This window comes from Physella acuta, unplaced genomic scaffold (assembly GCF_028476545.2).
Source record: "Physella acuta isolate Inbredline_101_S28 unplaced genomic scaffold, ASM2847654v3 ptg001062l, whole genome shotgun sequence".
Lineage (NCBI taxonomy): Eukaryota > Metazoa > Mollusca > Gastropoda > Physidae > Physella > Physella acuta.
Genome location: NW_026732579.1, coordinates 145,643 through 164,818, shown reverse-complemented (window position 1 = coordinate 164,818; position 19,176 = coordinate 145,643). Strand labels below are relative to the sequence as shown.

The 19,176-nt window shown below is 44.9% G+C and overlaps 2 protein-coding genes across 2 annotated transcripts; both read left to right on the top strand.

Moving 5' to 3' along the window:
* Nucleotides 1-1,785: 1,785 nt before the first annotated feature.
* LOC131955285 (uncharacterized) lies at nucleotides 1,786-5,379 on the top strand. The gene is made up of 3 exons (XM_059319342.1): nucleotides 1,786-1,993; nucleotides 2,914-3,128; nucleotides 3,829-5,379. Exons 2-3 carry the CDS (start codon nucleotides 2,988-2,990, stop codon nucleotides 5,377-5,379), a joined length of 1,692 nt encoding a protein of 563 aa, XP_059175325.1. The 5' UTR covers nucleotides 1,786-1,993; nucleotides 2,914-2,987.
* Nucleotides 5,380-17,466: 12,087 nt separating this feature from the next.
* LOC131955298 (uncharacterized) lies at nucleotides 17,467-19,176 on the top strand. Its single transcript, XM_059319368.1, has 3 exons — nucleotides 17,467-17,575; nucleotides 17,834-17,982; nucleotides 18,819-19,176. The coding sequence occupies exons 2-3, from the start codon at nucleotides 17,857-17,859 to the stop codon at nucleotides 19,083-19,085; spliced, it is 393 nt and encodes a 130-aa protein (XP_059175351.1). The 5' UTR covers nucleotides 17,467-17,575; nucleotides 17,834-17,856; the 3' UTR covers nucleotides 19,086-19,176.

Sequence of the window (19,176 nt, the reverse complement as noted above, 5' to 3'; positions counted from 1 at the left end):
GATTAATGTTCCACCTGCATCAGATTAATGTTCCACTTGTATCAGATTAATGTTCCACCTGTATCAGATTAATGTTCCACCTGTATCAGATTAATGTTCCAACTGTATCAGATTAATGTTCCACCTTCATCAGATTAATGTTCCACCTGTATCAGATTAATGTTCCACCTGTATCAGATTAATGTTCCACCTGTATCAGATTAATGTTCCACCTGTATCATATTAATGTTCCACCTGTATCAGATTAATGTTCCACCTTCATCAGATTAATGTTCCACCTGTATCAGATTAATGTTCCACCTGTATCAGATTAATGTTCCACCTGTATCATATTAATGTTCCACCTGTATCAGATTAATGTCCCACCTGTATCAGATTAATGTTCCACCTGTATCAGATTAATGTTCCACTTGTATCAGATTAATGTTCCACCTGTATCAGATTAATGTTCCACCTGTATCAGATTAATGTTCCACCTGTATCAGATTAATGTCCCACCTGTATCAGATTAATGTTCCACCTGTATCAGATTAATGTTCCACTTGTATCAGATTAATGTTCCACCTGTATCAGATTAATGTTCCACCTGTATCAGATTAATGTTCCACCTGTATCAGATTAATGTTCCACCTGTATCAGATTAATGTTCCACCTGTATCAGATTAATGTTCCACCTGTATCAGATTAATGTTCCACCTGTATCAGATTAATGTTCCACCTGTATCAGATTAATGTTCCACCTGTATCAGATTAATGTTCCACCTGTATAAGATTAATGTTCCACCTGAATCAGATTAATGTTCCACACATTTTTTCAGTCAGCTCGATCACAACTGTAATTAAAAACTGTAAATTTTGTAAAATATAAACTGTGAATGAAGTAATATTTGTCCTATAATTAAAAAGACCTATTGTTGTAAGTTGCCTTTAATTAAAGTGTCCAGGAACAAGACCGAGCCCTATTACAGTGCCGTGTTATTAAAATATCTTGTCAGATACTTGTCCTGTTCTTTTCAAATCTGCCCTCTCTAACCCCAGTTTTTTGATCACGTGGGTCTCAGGTCTGCAGGTGTCAGAGTTAGTGGACGTCAATAGCTGGTTTATACACCTGCCTTATACAGGTAAGATAGGTTTATGTTCTATAACTAAGTTTATAAACGATAGGTTTATGTCCTAGCTTATAAAACATAAGTTCATGTGTTGCAACATAGCTTATAATAGTTTGGTTTATTTTTCGTCATTCTAGCTCACATAAGTAAAGTTAAATAATTACGTTTATATTTCTTAACACTTTGTTTCACGAATGGTCTAAAGCGTGTAGACATGTCATTTACTGTCCTGTCAAGCGTTATTTTAATAGGAATAGACCAGATTATTCACTTTTTACAACGAACTTTGTGTGTGTGTGTATATATATATATATATATATATATATATATATATATATATATATATATATATATATATATATATATATATATATATATATATATATATATATATATATATATATATATATATATATATTATATATATATATATATATATATATATATATATATATATATATATATATATATATATATATATATATATATATATATATATATATATATAGGCTTTGTGTGTATGTGTGTGCAACGGTTACACTAGATAAAAAGCAGTTGGGGATGTATTTTTTCCACAACTACTAAGCCTGTTCTGTATTTCTCCACTGACAGATCAATGCGGAAATAATGCCAGTGTTGTATTGGTGTCGCCAGTTCTGTAGATAGCTTAGTCTGTGACCGATCACTTTGTTGGCTCGATCTCAGTGTGTCTTCACGCTCTGCCAAATCAATACCTGACAATATTGTATAAGGATCGGGCCTGTAAGGAAACTGTGGCTTTAGACTGAGAGAAAGCTCTCCACCTGACCCTGTTACTTCTGCTTGACGAACCGTCAAATTACTCTAAGCTTGTTAGAACAGTCAGCTGGCGGACTGTGTTTGTGGTAGTGAATTTTGTTTGATTTTTGTTTGGGGGTAAATTTTTCATTTTTTAAAACATTTTTATTTTTAAACGAAGATTTTAATCCGTTTACCATATCTAACTTTGTTAGAATTGTGCTCTTAACATTTTAGTTATGTACATTGCATGTAAGAAATATGTACCTTACATGCTAGAGTTATGTACCTTACATGTTAGAGTTATGTACCTTACATGTTAGAGTTATGTACCTTACATGTTAGAGTTATGTAAACTGAGTTTTGTACCTTACATGTTAGAGTTATGTACCTTACGTGTTAGAGTTATGTACCTTACATGTTAGAGTTATGTACCTTACAGAGTTATGTACCTTACATGTTAGAGTTATATACCTTACGTGTTAGATTTATGTACCTTACAGAGTTATGTACCTTACATGTTAGAGTTATGTACCTTACGTGTTAGAGTTATGTACCTTACATGTGAGAGTTATGTACCTTACATGTTAGAGTTATGTAAACTGAGTTTTGTAACTTACATGTTAGAGTTATGTACCTTACATGTTAGGGTTATGTACCTTACATGTTAGAGGTTTGTACCTTACATGTTAGAGGTATGTACCTTACAGAGTTATGTACCTTACATGCTAGAGTTATGTACCTTACATGTTAGAGTTATTCACCTTACATGTTAGAGTTATGTACCTTAAATGCTAGAGTTATGTACCTTACATGTTAGAGTTATGTACCTTACATGCTAGAGTTATGTAACTTACATATTAGAGTTATTTGCCTTACATGTTAGAGTTATGTACCTTACATGTTAGAATTATGTACCTTAAGTGTTAACTTAAGTTAAGCTTGAACTCATAAGTTGATATCGTTTCACATTTTATGATTTTAAGTGCATTTAAGTGGTTTTTATTTACCGCCTATATATTTTTAGTGCTACCTCTACTGAGTAGCTACCTCTGTGCTGCCTTTAGCGAGTGGCTACCACTGGGGTAGCAAACAGCTACCATGGCCTGTTCCTTGAGTCACGGTGCCATACTGGAGAAAAACATCCGTCAAGTCTACAGCGGTTCTCACGCTGGCTACCAGCTGAGGGAGGGGAGGGAGGGTGGCGTCATCGACATACACGACAGGGTCTTGGAGAAACACGTAAGTCATGTCACGCTTAGCGTGGGTCATGTCACGCTTAGCGTGGGTCATGTCATGCTTAGCGTGTGTCATGTCACGCTTAGCGTGGGTCATGTCACGCTTAGCGTGGGTGATGTCAAGCTAAGCGTTGGTCATGTAACGCTTAGCGTGGGTCATGTCACGCTTTGCGTGGGTCATGCCACGCTTAGCGTTGGTCATGTCACGCTTAGCGTGTGTCATGTCACGCTTAGCGTGGGTCATGTCACGCTTAGCGTGGGTGATGTCAAGCTAAGCGTTGGTCATGTAACGCTTAGCGTGGGCCATGTCACGCTTAGCGTGGGTCATGTCACGCTTAGCGTGGGTCATGTCACGCTAGCGTGGGTGATGTCAAGCTAAGCGTTGGTCATGTCACGCTTAGCGTGGGTCATGTCACGCTTAGCGTGGGTCATGTCACGCTTAGCGTGGGCCATGTCATGCTTAGCGTGGGTCATGTCACTGCAATTAACTTAGAATTAATCATCTTTAAAATATTTATACCATCATCATTTCTAAAAATGAAAACCAATGAATTGTGACATTTATTAAACTGTAAAAAAATTCACTGTTATAAACATATTTTAGAATACATAAGAAATAAACTTGTCATTTAGCTGTGTATGATGACATTATTTGTGATCAATTTGATGTGGAAACATCATCGTTTTTAAATTTCATACTTCAGAGACGTCCACGTGACAGATTTAACTGGAAGTTTGAAGAGTACGTCACAGATTATAAAATACGAATACCACGTGCTCCATCCTTCAGGTGCGTGTCTGCTAGAGAAGCGCGGGAAATTTCTGATCGATTGTACAGACGTCACGAGTCGGCCAATCAGATGACGGGGACTAGTGCTCCGACCAACCAGATGACAGGATCTGGTGTTCTGACTAATCAGATGACAGGGTCTGGTGCTCCGACCAATCAGATTACAGGGACAGATGCTGCGACCAATCAGATGATAGGTACTGGTGCTCTGATAAAAGAAAACCGGTTTGAAATCCCTGAACCGGCAAATAACGAGAGACAAGAAGAGCAGAGACTCAACTCTGTAGGTTCTGGTTCGAATCCTAGTCATGGGGATGGCATCGTGAATAAAATGGGAGTAAAATCCCAAGTTAAGGCTAGCAAGGCAACACGCAGAAGTCAAGAGACCTGCTCACGTGATCAACTGGACACTACACAGATGAAAGATAGCGAAGAGTCTTCGAACAAAACTTCTATCGTGGAGAAGATAAATCCAACAAAACGCTACAGTACACAAGCTCACGACACGGATTCTGCTAAGTGTTGTCCACAAGTTAAATCAGGGGACATAACCAAGAATAATAAACTAAGTTGTACTAAGGGAAACAACCAGGAAAATCATATCGCTACTAGAGAAAAAAATCGTCGCATTGGTCTCACACACAACGGTGATGTTAACGGTGTAGCTGATGACATTGGTGACGATAATCGTGATGATGATTCACTCGTCTACCCTCTACTGAAGCGCATTCTCAATGAGTCTGGTGGATTCAAGGGGTGTGGTGGATTCAAGGGGTCTGGTGGATTCAGGGAGTCTGGTGGATTCAAGGGGTCTGGTGGATTCAGGGAGTCTGGTGGATACAGGGGGTCTGGTGGATACAGACACCCACAACACGACGACATAGCACCTGACAAATCTGCTGAAATCAGGTGGTCTAGGGGATACAGACACCCCCAGTATGGTTATGTAGCCCCTAACAAGGACGAGAAGAACCACGAGGGAGGCGGGAGTCACGTGACCGATCTTGACACGCCGAGACTGCACGAGATGAACATTCTGCGGGAGCTGGTTGGCAGCAAGCAGGTCAGAGGTCAGCACCGCCTGGCTGTAGCCGACAGGCCGCGGGTTCAAGTCTCGCCCTACAGCGCCAGTCACGTGACCGCGGACCTACACCACACGTCAAGCCCCAGGGGGAAGAAAAAACCGGAAGTGGCGTCACGTGGTACGTCATCCAAACATGGCCACACCCAGCAAGCCCTACCGCCCAAATGTTTTAAAAATGTGCAACAGGAAAGACAGTACAAAAGATATTTGAAAAGTTTGAAAAAAATTTCTCGATCCGTCGAATACTGCACGGTTGCTAATGGCAACCAGAAGACGTCCAAGAGAAGCCACGAGTTTCCGGTAGGAAGAGACAAACTTCTAGAGAGGCGGTCGTCTGCTACGTCGTCGGAACTATCGTCTGGGTCAAGTCACAGTAGATAACTCTTGGTGGTAGAAAGTAACAAAAAACAAAAACCTTTGTTGAAACTGTCACGTGATCATGTCGCTTACTTCATGCAGCGCGTGCTGACACGGTGCCGGCTTATCTATGTGGGCTACATAAAAGATAGTCCCAGCCCAGTGGTGGGCCTCTTGGTGCTTTGTCAGCTGTTTCCAACAACTTCCGTCAACTAGAACACACAGTTGGCTTGATTCACTTTTTAGACGCTACACACCATGACAACGTCCCTTTCATAATGAAATAAAACACCATTTTAGTAAAAGTAAAGTTTCCCTTTCAAACCTGACGGTCTATGGGGCAAGTGAAGTAGAGTTCACTTGTTTCTGTGACCTCGGCATATGAAGAGATAGTGTGGTCAGCACTATGCCTAGCCGACTTTACTTCCCCTAATATAAGTTAGGTACCCATCTGAGTTGGGTGGACTCAGGACTCATTTTAGTCTAGCATGGGAAAATTAACACGAGAAGAAGATATCAAGCACGCCGTTGATCGAAGTTTGTTTTGTTTGTTTTTATTTTGTCAGTTTATTTTGTCAGGTTATTTTGTCAGTTTATTTTGTTAATTTATTTTGTCAGGTTGTTTTATCAGGTTATTTTGTTAGTTTTTTAAAAAAATCAGTTTTCATTGTCTTTTAATTTAAATGTAAAACAAACTGATTAAGAACGTAGGTTTGAAGATATTTACGCCTACAAAATTTGGATAGTCTGGTAAAATGTCACACTCTTCAGTTTAAGTACACTTTAGCGATAATTCTTGGATTCTGTTAGTTTTATCCTACACTTTAGTTACACAATTTAAAATATCAATTTATCAACATGTGCCTTCCTACACTTTAGTTACACAATTTAAAATATCAATTTATCAACATGTGCCTTCCTACACTTTTGTTACACAATTTAAAATATCAATTTATCAACATGTGCCTTCCTACACTTTTGTTACACTATTTAAAATATCAATTTATCAACATGTGCCTTCCTACACTTTAGTTACACTATTTAAAATATCAATTTATCAACATGTGCCTTCCTACACTTTAGTTACACAATTTAAAATATCAATTTATCAACATGTGCCTTCCTACACTTTAGTTACACTATTTAAAATATCAATTTATCAACATGTGCCTTCCTACACTTTAGTTACACAATTTAAAATATCAATTTATCAACATGTGCCTTCCTACACTTTAGTTACACTATTTAAAATATCAATTTATCAACATGTGCCTTCCTACACTTTTGTTACACTATTTAAAATATTAATTTATCAACATGTGCCTTTTCGAATGCTTGTAAAAAAATCTTTAAAATTTGATTACAAAATACAAATGTGTGAAATAAATATAAAAATAAAATGTATTTATATAAATAAACATTTGTTTTTTCCTAGTGTTTGACTGTCTGACTTAAGGACCGACATATCTAGTGGACAGACACGTCTAGTGGACAGACACGTCAAGTGGACATACAACACGTCTAGTGGACAGACACGTCAAGTGGACATACAACACGTCTAGTGGACAGACACGTCAAGTGGACATACAACACGTCTAGTGGACAGACACGTCAAGTGGACATACAACACGTCTAGTGGACAGACACGTCAAGTGGACATACAACACGTCTAGTGGACAGACATGTCAAGTGGACATACAACACGTCTAGTGGACAGACACGTCAAGTGGACATACAACACGTCTAGTGGACAGACACGTCAAGTGGACATACAACACGTCTAGTGGACAGACAACACGTCTAGTGGACAGACACGTCAAGTGGACAGACAACACGTCTAGTGGACAGACACGTCAAGTGGACAGACAACACGTCTAGTGGATAGACACGTCAAGTGGACATACAACACGTCTAATGGACAGACAACACGTCTAGTGGACAGACACGTCAAGTGGACATACAACACGTCTAGTGGACAGACACGTCAAGTGGACATACAACACGTCAAGTGGACAGACACGTCAAGTGGACAGACAACACGTCTAGTGGACAGACAACACGTCTAGTGGACAGACAACACGTCTAGTGGACAGACAACACGTCTAGTGGACAGACAACACGTCTAGTGGACAGACAACACGTCTAGTGGACAGACAACACGTCTAGTGGACAGACAACACGTCTAGTGGACAGACAACACGTCTAGTGGACAGACAACACGTCTAGTGGACAGACAACACGTCTAGTGGACAGACATGTGTAGTGGACAGACAACACGTCTAGTGGACAGACAACACGTCTAGTGGACAGACAACACGTCTAGTAGACAGACATGTGTAGTGGACAGACAACACGTCTAGTGGACAGACATGTGTAGTGGACAGACAACACGTCTAGTGGACAGACATGTGTAGTGGTCGGACACGTCTAGTGGACAGACATGTGTAGTGGACAGACAACACGTCTAGTGGACAGACATGTGTAGTGGACAGACAACACGTCTAGTGGACAGACATGTGTAGTGGTCGGACACGTCTAGTGGACAGACACGTCTAATGGACAGACAACACGTCTGATGGACAGACATGTGTAGTGGACAGACAACACGTCTAGTGGACAGACATCACGTCTAGTGGACAGACAACACGTCTAGTGGACAGACATGTGTAGTGGACAGACAACACGTCTAGTGGACAGACATGTGTAGTGGACAGACAACACGTCTAGTGGACAGACATGTGTAGTGGACAGACAACACGTCTAGTGGACAGACATGTGTAGTGGTCGGACACGTCTAGTGGACAGACATGTGTAGTGGACAGACAACACGTCTAGTGGACAGACATGTGTAGTGGACAGACAACACGTCTAGTGGACAGACATGTGTAGTGGTCGGACACGTCTAGTGGACAGACACGTCTAATGGACAGACAACACGTCTGATGGACAGACATGTGTAGTGGTCGGACACGTCTAGTGGACAGACAACACGTCTAGTGGACAGACATGTGTAGTGGACAGACAACACGTCTAGTGGACAGACATGTGTAGTGGTCGGACACGTCTAGTGGACAGACACGTCTAATGGACAGACAACACGTCTGATGGACAGACATGTGTAGTGGTCGGACACGTCTAGTGGACAGACAACACGTCTAGTGGACAGACATGTGTAGTGGTCGGACACGTCTAGTGGACAGACACGTCTAGTGGACAGACACGTCTAGTGGACAGACATGTGTAGTGGTCGGACACGTCTAGTGGACAGACATGTGTAGTGGTCAGACACGTCTAGTGGACAGTCATGTGTAGTGGTCAGACACGTCTAGTGGACAGTCATGTGTAGTGGACGGACACATCTAGTGGACAGACAACACGTCTAGTGGACAGACATGTGTAGTGGTCGGACACGTCTAGTGGACAGACATGTGTAGTGGTCGGACACGTCTAGTGGACAGACATGTGTAGTGGTCGGACACGTCTAGTGGACAGACATGTGTAGTGGTCAGACACGTCTAGTGGACAGACATGTGTAGTGGACAGACAACACGTCTAGTAGACAGACATGTGTAGTGGACAGACAACACGTCTAGTGGACAGACATGTGTAGTGGACAGACAACACGTCTAGTGGACAGACACGTCTAGTGGACAGACAACACGTCTAGTGGACAGACATGTGTAGTGGTCGGACACGTCTAGTGGACAGACATGTGTAGTGGACAGACAACACGTCTAGTGGACAGACATGTGTAGTGGTCGGACACGTCTAGTGGACAGACATGTGTAGTGGACAGACAACACGTCTAGTAGACAGACATGTGTAGTGGACAGACAACACGTCTAGTGGACAGACATGTGTAGTGGACAGACAACACGTCTAGTGGACAGACACGTCTAGTGGACAGACAACACGTCTAGTGGACAGACATGTGTAGTGGTCGGACACGTCTAGTGGACAGACATGTGTAGTGGACAGACAACACGTCTAGTGGACAGACATGTGTAGTGGTCGGACACGTCTAGTGGACAGACATGTGTAGTGGACAGACAACACGTCTAGTAGACAGACATGTGTAGTGGACAGACAACACGTCTAGTGGACAGACATGTGTAGTGGACAGACAACACGTCTAGTGGACAGACATGTGTAGTGGTCGGACACGTCTAGTGGACAGACATGTGTAGTGGACAGACAACACGTCTAGTGGACAGACATGTGTAGTGGACAGACAACACGTCTAGTGGACAGACATGTGTAGTGGTCGGACACGTCTAGTGGACAGACATGTGTAGTGGACAGACAACACGTCTAGTGGACAGACATGTGTAGTGGTCGGACACGTCTAGTGGACAGACATGTGTAGTGGACAGACAACACGTCTAGTGGACAGACATGTGTAGTGGACAGACAACACGTCTAGTGGACAGACATGTGTAGTGGTCGGACACGTCTAGTGGACAGACATGTGTAGTGGACAGACAACACGTCTAGTGGACAGACATGTGTAGTGGACAGACAACACGTCTAGTGGACAGACATGTGTAGTGGTCGGACACGTCTAGTGGACAGACATGTGTAGTGGACAGACAACACGTCTAGTGGACAGACATGTGTAGTGGTCGGACACGTCTAGTGGACAGACATGTGTAGTGGACATACAACACGTCTAGTGGACAGCATTTGTAGTGGACAGACAACACGTCTAGTGGACAGACATGTGTAGTGGTCGGACACGTCTAGTGGACAGACATGTGTAGTGGACAGACAACACGTCTAGTGGACAGACATGTGTAGTGGACAGACAACACGTCTAGTGGACAGACATGTGTAGTGGACAGACAACACGTCTAGTGGACAGACACGTCTAGTGGACAGACAACACGTCTAGTGGACAGTCATGTGTAGTGGTCGGACACGTCTAGTGGACAGACATGTGTAGTGGACAGACAACACGTCTAGTGGACAGACATGTGTAGTGGTCGGACACGTCTAGTCGACAGACATGTGTAGTGGACAGACAACACGTCTAGTAGACAGACATGTGTAGTGGACAGACAACACGTCTAGTGGACAGACATGTGTAGTGGACAGACAACACGTCTAGTGGACAGACATGTGTAGTGGACAGACAACACGTCTAGTGGACAGACATGTGTAGTGGACAGACAACACGTCTAGTGGACAGACATGTGTAGTGGACAGACACGTCTAGTGGGCAGACATGTGTAGTGGACAGACAACACGTCTAGTGGACAGACAACACGTCTAGTGGGCAGACATGTGTAGTGGACAGACAACACGTCTAGTGGACAGACAACACGTCTAGTGGACAGACATGTGTAGTGGTCGGACACGTCTAGTCGACAGACATGTGTAGAGTTCGGACACGTCTAGTGGACAGACATGTGTAGTGGACAGACAACACGTCTAGTGGACAGACAACACGTCTAGTGGACAGACAACACGTCTAGTGGACAGACAACACGTCTAGTGGACAGACAACACGTCTAGTGGACAGACAACACGTCTAGTGGACAGACATGTGTAGTGGACAGACAACACGTCTAGTGGACAGACAACACGTCTAGTGGACAGACAACACGTCTAGTAGACAGACATGTGTAGTGGACAGACAACACGTCTAGTGGACAGACATGTGTAGTGGACAGACAACACGTCTAGTGGACAGACATGTGTAGTGGTCGGACACGTCTAGTGGACAGACATGTGTAGTGGACAGACAACACGTCTAGTGGACAGACATGTGTAGTGGACAGACAACACGTCTAGTGGACAGACATGTGTAGTGGTCGGACACGTCTAGTGGACAGACACGTCTAATGGACAGACAACACGTCTGATGGACAGACATGTGTAGTGGACAGACAACACGTCTAGTGGACAGACATCACGTCTAGTGGACAGACAACACGTCTAGTGGACAGACATGTGTAGTGGACAGACAACACGTCTAGTGGACAGACATGTGTAGTGGACAGACAACACGTCTAGTGGACAGACATGTGTAGTGGACAGACAACACGTCTAGTGGACAGACATGTGTAGTGGTCGGACACGTCTAGTGGACAGACATGTGTAGTGGACAGACAACACGTCTAGTGGACAGACATGTGTAGTGGACAGACAACACGTCTAGTGGACAGACATGTGTAGTGGTCGGACACGTCTAGTGGACAGACACGTCTAATGGACAGACAACACGTCTGATGGACAGACATGTGTAGTGGTCGGACACGTCTAGTGGACAGACAACACGTCTAGTGGACAGACATGTGTAGTGGACAGACAACACGTCTAGTGGACAGACATGTGTAGTGGTCGGACACGTCTAGTGGACAGACACGTCTAATGGACAGACAACACGTCTGATGGACAGACATGTGTAGTGGTCGGACACGTCTAGTGGACAGACAACACGTCTAGTGGACAGACATGTGTAGTGGTCGGACACGTCTAGTGGACAGACACGTCTAGTGGACAGACACGTCTAGTGGACAGACATGTGTAGTGGTCGGACACGTCTAGTGGACAGACATGTGTAGTGGTCAGACACGTCTAGTGGACAGTCATGTGTAGTGGTCAGACACGTCTAGTGGACAGTCATGTGTAGTGGACGGACACATCTAGTGGACAGACAACACGTCTAGTGGACAGACATGTGTAGTGGTCGGACACGTCTAGTGGACAGACATGTGTAGTGGTCGGACACGTCTAGTGGACAGACATGTGTAGTGGTCGGACACGTCTAGTGGACAGACATGTGTAGTGGTCAGACACGTCTAGTGGACAGACATGTGTAGTGGACAGACAACACGTCTAGTAGACAGACATGTGTAGTGGACAGACAACACGTCTAGTGGACAGACATGTGTAGTGGACAGACAACACGTCTAGTGGACAGACACGTCTAGTGGACAGACAACACGTCTAGTGGACAGACATGTGTAGTGGTCGGACACGTCTAGTGGACAGACATGTGTAGTGGACAGACAACACGTCTAGTGGACAGACATGTGTAGTGGTCGGACACGTCTAGTGGACAGACATGTGTAGTGGACAGACAACACGTCTAGTAGACAGACATGTGTAGTGGACAGACAACACGTCTAGTGGACAGACATGTGTAGTGGACAGACAACACGTCTAGTGGACAGACACGTCTAGTGGACAGACAACACGTCTAGTGGACAGACATGTGTAGTGGTCGGACACGTCTAGTGGACAGACATGTGTAGTGGACAGACAACACGTCTAGTGGACAGACATGTGTAGTGGTCGGACACGTCTAGTGGACAGACATGTGTAGTGGACAGACAACACGTCTAGTAGACAGACATGTGTAGTGGACAGACAACACGTCTAGTGGACAGACATGTGTAGTGGACAGACAACACGTCTAGTGGACAGACATGTGTAGTGGTCGGACACGTCTAGTGGACAGACATGTGTAGTGGACAGACAACACGTCTAGTGGACAGACATGTGTAGTGGACAGACAACACGTCTAGTGGACAGACATGTGTAGTGGTCGGACACGTCTAGTGGACAGACATGTGTAGTGGACAGACAACACGTCTAGTGGACAGACATGTGTAGTGGTCGGACACGTCTAGTGGACAGACATGTGTAGTGGACAGACAACACGTCTAGTGGACAGACATGTGTAGTGGACAGACAACACGTCTAGTGGACAGACATGTGTAGTGGTCGGACACGTCTAGTGGACAGACATGTGTAGTGGACAGACAACACGTCTAGTGGACAGACATGTGTAGTGGACAGACAACACGTCTAGTGGACAGACATGTGTAGTGGTCGGACACGTCTAGTGGACAGACATGTGTAGTGGACAGACAACACGTCTAGTGGACAGACATGTGTAGTGGTCGGACACGTCTAGTGGACAGACATGTGTAGTGGACATACAACACGTCTAGTGGACAGCATTTGTAGTGGACAGACAACACGTCTAGTGGACAGACATGTGTAGTGGTCGGACACGTCTAGTGGACAGACATGTGTAGTGGACAGACAACACGTCTAGTGGACAGACATGTGTAGTGGACAGACAACACGTCTAGTGGACAGACATGTGTAGTGGACAGACAACACGTCTAGTGGACAGACACGTCTAGTGGACAGACAACACGTCTAGTGGACAGTCATGTGTAGTGGTCGGACACGTCTAGTGGACAGACATGTGTAGTGGACAGACAACACGTCTAGTGGACAGACATGTGTAGTGGTCGGACACGTCTAGTCGACAGACATGTGTAGTGGACAGACAACACGTCTAGTAGACAGACATGTGTAGTGGACAGACAACACGTCTAGTGGACAGACATGTGTAGTGGACAGACAACACGTCTAGTGGACAGACATGTGTAGTGGACAGACAACACGTCTAGTGGACAGACATGTGTAGTGGACAGACAACACGTCTAGTGGACAGACATGTGTAGTGGACAGACACGTCTAGTGGGCAGACATGTGTAGTGGACAGACAACACGTCTAGTGGACAGACAACACGTCTAGTGGGCAGACATGTGTAGTGGACAGACAACACGTCTAGTGGACAGACAACACGTCTAGTGGACAGACATGTGTAGTGGTCGGACACGTCTAGTCGACAGACATGTGTAGAGTTCGGACACGTCTAGTGGACAGACATGTGTAGTGGACAGACAACACGTCTAGTGGACAGACATGTGTAGTGGACAGACAACACGTCTAGTGGACAGACATGTGTAGTGGTCGGACACGTCTAGTGGACAGACATGTGTAGTGGACAGACAACACGTCTAGTGGACAGACATGTGTAGTGGTCGGACACGTCTAGTGGACAGACATGTGTAGTGGACAGACAACACGTCTAGTGGACAGACATGTGTAGTGGACAGACAACACGTCTAGTGGACAGACATGTGTAGTGGTCGGACACGTCTAGTGGACAGACATGTGTAGTGGACAGACAACACGTCTAGTGGACAGACATGTGTAGTGGTCGGACACGTCTAGTGGACAGACATGTGTAGTGGACATACAACACGTCTAGTGGACAGCATTTGTAGTGGACAGACAACACGTCTAGTGGACAGACATGTGTAGTGGTCGGACACGTCTAGTGGACAGACATGTGTAGTGGACAGACAACACGTCTAGTGGACAGACATGTGTAGTGGACAGACAACACGTCTAGTGGACAGACATGTGTAGTGGACAGACAACACGTCTAGTGGACAGACACGTCTAGTGGACAGACAACACGTCTAGTGGACAGTCATGTGTAGTGGTCGGACACGTCTAGTGGACAGACATGTGTAGTGGACAGACAACACGTCTAGTGGACAGACATGTGTAGTGGTCGGACACGTCTAGTGGACAGACATGTGTAGTGGACAGACAACACGTCTAGTAGACAGACATGTGTAGTGGACAGACAACACGTCTAGTGGACAGACATGTGTAGTGGACAGACAACACGTCTAGTGGACAGACATGTGTAGTGGACAGACAACACGTCTAGTGGACAGACATGTGTAGTGGACAGACAACACGTCTAGTGGACAGACATGTGTAGTGGACAGACACGTCTAGTGGGCAGACATGTGTAGTGGACAGACAACACGTCTAGTGGACAGACAACACGTCTAGTGGGCAGACATGTGTAGTGGACAGACAACATGTCTAGTGGACAGACAACACGTCTAGTGGACAGACATGTGTAGTGGTCGGACACGTCTAGTCGACAGACATGTGTAGAGTTCGGACACGTCTAGTGGACAGACATGTGTAGTGGACAGACAACACGTCTAGTGGACAGACATGTGTAGTGGACAGACAACACGTCTAGTGGACAGACAACACGTCTAGTGGACAGACAACACGTCTAGTGGACAGACATGTGTAGTGGACAGACAACACGTCTAGTGGACATACATGTGTAGTGGTCAGACACGTCTAGTGGACAGACAACACGTCTAGTGGACAGACATGTGTAGTGATCGGACACGTCTAGTCGTCAGACATGTGTAGAGTTCGGACACGTCTAGTGGACAGACATGTGTAGAGTTCGGACACGTCTAGTGGACAGACATGTGTAGTGGTCAGACACGTCTAGTGGACAGACATGTGTAGTGGACAGACATGTGTAGTGGTCGGACATGTGTAGTGGACAGACATGTGTAGTGATCGGACACGTCTAGTGGACAGACATGTGTAGTGGTCAGACACGTCTAGTGGACAGACATGTGTAGTAGACAGACAACACGTCTAGTGGACAGACATGTGTAGTGGTCGGACACGTCTAGTGGACAGACATGTGTAGTGGTCAGACACGTCTAGTGGACAGACACGTGTAGTGGACAGACATGTGTAGTGGTCGGACACGTCTAGTGGACAGACATGTGTAGTGGTCAGACACGTCTAGTGGACAGACATGTGTAGTGGACAGACATGTGTAGTGGTCGGACACGTCTAGTGGACAGACATGTGTAGTGGTCGGACACGTCTAGTGGACAGACATGTGTAGTGATCAGACACGTCTAGTGGACAGACATGTGTAGAGTTCGGACACGTCTAGTGGACAGACATGTGTAGTGGTCGGACACGTCTAGTGGACAGACACGTCTAGTGGACAGACACGTCTAGTGGACAGACATGTGTAGTGGACAGACAACACGTCTAGTGGACAGACATGTGTAGTGGTCGGACACGTCTAGTGGACAGACATGTGTAGTGGTCAGACACGTCTAGTGGACAGACATGTGTAGTGATCAGACACGTCTAGTGGACAGACATGTGTAGAGTTCGGACACGTCTAGTGGACAGACATGTGTAGTGGTCGGACACGTCTAGTGGACAGACACGTCTAGTGGACAGACACGTCTAGTGGACAGACATGTGTAGTGGACAGACAACACGTCTAGTGGACAGACATGTGTAGTGGTCGGACACGTCTAGTGGACAGACATGTGTAGTGGTCAGACACGTCTAGTGGACAGACATGTGTAGTGGACAGACAACACGTCTAGTGGACAGACATGTGTAGTGGTCGGACACGTCTAGTGGACAGACATGTGTAGTGGTCAGACACGTCTAGTGGACAGACATGTGTAGTGGTCGGACACGTCTAGTGGACAGACACGTCTAGTGGACAGACACGTCTAGTGGACAGACATGTGTTGTGGACAGACATGTGTAGTGGACAGACATGTGTAGTGGACAGACATGTGTAGTGGTCGGACACGTCTAGTGGACAGACACGTCTAGTGGACAGACATGTGTAGTGGACAGACATGTGTAGTGGACAGACATGTGTAGTGGTCGGACACGTCTAGTGGACAGTCACATTGGAAAAATATAGTTCCTTCTATGACAAAAGATGTCTTTATCGTAAACCAACATGCCTTGAATCTATTTGTCGGGAGCCAATATGTGGGGAGTCAATGTGAAGGGAGCCCATTTGACGGGGCTGTTTTGACTGGATCGTTATGTCGAGGGTGGGGGCGTTTTGTCGGTTTTTTTTTTACACGTGATGTTTGACTGCTCCGTCATGATCATCATATTCGTTATTTTACTTCTGGCTTGCATAAATAATAGCTTCCCTTGTGTTGGAACAAATGGACTACAAACACGCTAAAACTGTGGTGTACTTGTTGGTCGGGCCCGTGAGATCTTCTACTGTAGTCTGTCTGACGGCTGTAAAAATAAAATTGGTCTAGGTCAGGGGTCTCCAAACTTTTCAGTCCGAGGGCCGCATTAACTATCAAATTTCAGTTCGGGGGCCAGTTTCTCCCAGAAATGTCTTTGATTTTTTGGGCAAAGTTCCTCCGCCATCACCAACAAACGGGTTTTCCGTGGACAAAAGGGTCTCCGCGGGCCGGATGAGAGGACATCGCGGGCCGCATCCGGCCCGCGGGCCGTAGTTTGGAGACCCCTGGTCTAGGTGACGAAAGTCGTTACAGCCCCAGCAGACGACTTGTTATAAATACAAATTGACAAGGCGCCAAAATTAAATCGATCCTGTCATTGGCGTCCAATCCAGTTGCCTGCATATATTTAATTTTTTGCATGTCTTTTACAAATCACTGGCAACTTTTATTGTCGCATGCATGGGTCTACCCAAGCAGTGCATAAAACTGCAAGGAAAATTATTTGCTGGAACTATTCTTTTGCTGGAACCAACGAAGACAGGTAAGAAACTCTTTCATTTCCAATTACATATTTGTATGGGTAGTAGTAGATGAATATATATATATATATATATATATATATATATATATATATATATATATATATATATATATATATATATATATATATATATATATATAAATGTGCATATGACAAATGAAATATTTAGATGTATTATATACCACTTTTACATTCTCTTGTTCGGATATTTTTTTATTATTGATTCAATAAACATATATTTATTTCTTATTTTATAAGTGTAGGCTCAATAGTCGTCAGCTATGGCTTTTAGTCTAAGTCACCGCGCCATACTAGATAGCAATGTACGTCACATCTACAGCGGTTCTCACGCTGGCTACAACCTGAGGCAGTGGGAGGCACCTGAAGGGTCGGCGGGTCAAGGACAGGTGGGTGCCACTGTCAGATACAGGTGTGTGTGTGTCGACTGTCAGATACAGGTGTGTGTGTGTCGACTGTCTGATACAGGTGTGTGTGTGTGTGTTTGTGTCTACTGTCTGATACAGGTGTGTGTGTGTGTGTGTGTACTGTCTGATACAGGTGTGTGTGCGTGTGTGTACTGTCTGATACAGGTGTGTGTGTGTGTGTCTACTGTCTGATACAGGTGTGTGTGTGCGTGTGTCTACTGTCTGATACAAGTGTGTGTGTGTGTGTGAGAGAGAGAGAGTGTGTGTGTGTGGTTATTGTCTGTTACAGTTAGGTATGTGGTCTCTGCCACACATGTGCAATGACTGTCAATACCATGGATGATAGCTTGAACCACGGACGTAATGTCTAGATCCTATAGGCCAGGACCAGACGTGTGGTAATGTCTAACTGTTGTAACAGCCTGACAGGACCAGACGTGTGGTAATGTCTAACTGTTGTAACAGCCTGACAGGACCAGACGTGTGGTAATGTCTAACTGTTGTAACAGCCTGACAGGACCAGACGTGTGGTAATGTCTAACTGTTGTAACAGCCTGACAGGACCAGACGTGTGGTAATGTCTAACTGTTGTAACAGCCTGACAGGACCAGATGTGTGGTAATGTCTAACTGTTGTAACAGCATGGCTTTACTTAGGTCCTATAGGCCAGGACCCAATCTTCTGAAAAATTAACTTTAAGTTAATGTTTTTTTTTTAAATACATTTTGTCTAAATTCGAATATAGAACATTCCAACTGCAACAAAGCTTTAAACTATTTACAAAAGTCTGGAAAATGTTTTTAAACTTTTGACTTCAGCGTCAGAGTTCAGAGCGGTACCGCCATCTTCTGTGTTTGGAGGAGTACGACCAGCAGTATAAAACACGACTACCTATTGCACCAGCGTTTAAACGAGTCACCGGAAAGGAAGATGTTTTCAAAGCCACAGACCCACCTCGATATCACCACCCATTTTACAGGATGACCAACGCAGACTATAAACAATACGCTGGTCAGTTCATGGAGGAGAGACATAGAGCTTGGCTGAGGCAGCGCAGGGTTTACACAACTGGACCCCAACGTTAGGCGCCCTGGACCCACGGCTAGGCGCCCTGGACCCACGGCTAGGTGCCCTGGACCCACGGCTAGGTGCCCTGGACCCACGGCTAGGTGCCCT

Excerpts from the sequence above, each read along its gene's own strand:
- LOC131955285 (XM_059319342.1), top strand. The coding sequence starts at position 2,988 with ATGGCCTGTTCCTTGAGTCACGGTGCCATACTGGAGAAAAACATCCGT. Across the intron at positions 3,129-3,828 it reads ACAGGGTCTTGGAGAAACAC|AGACGTCCACGTGACAGATT; the intron begins GTAAGTCATGTC and ends TTCATACTTCAG.
- LOC131955298 (XM_059319368.1), top strand. The coding sequence starts at position 17,857 with ATGGCTTTTAGTCTAAGTCACCGCGCCATACTAGATAGCAATGTACGT. Across the intron at positions 17,983-18,818 it reads GGTCGGCGGGTCAAGGACAG|CGTCAGAGTTCAGAGCGGTA; the intron begins GTGGGTGCCACT and ends TTTTGACTTCAG.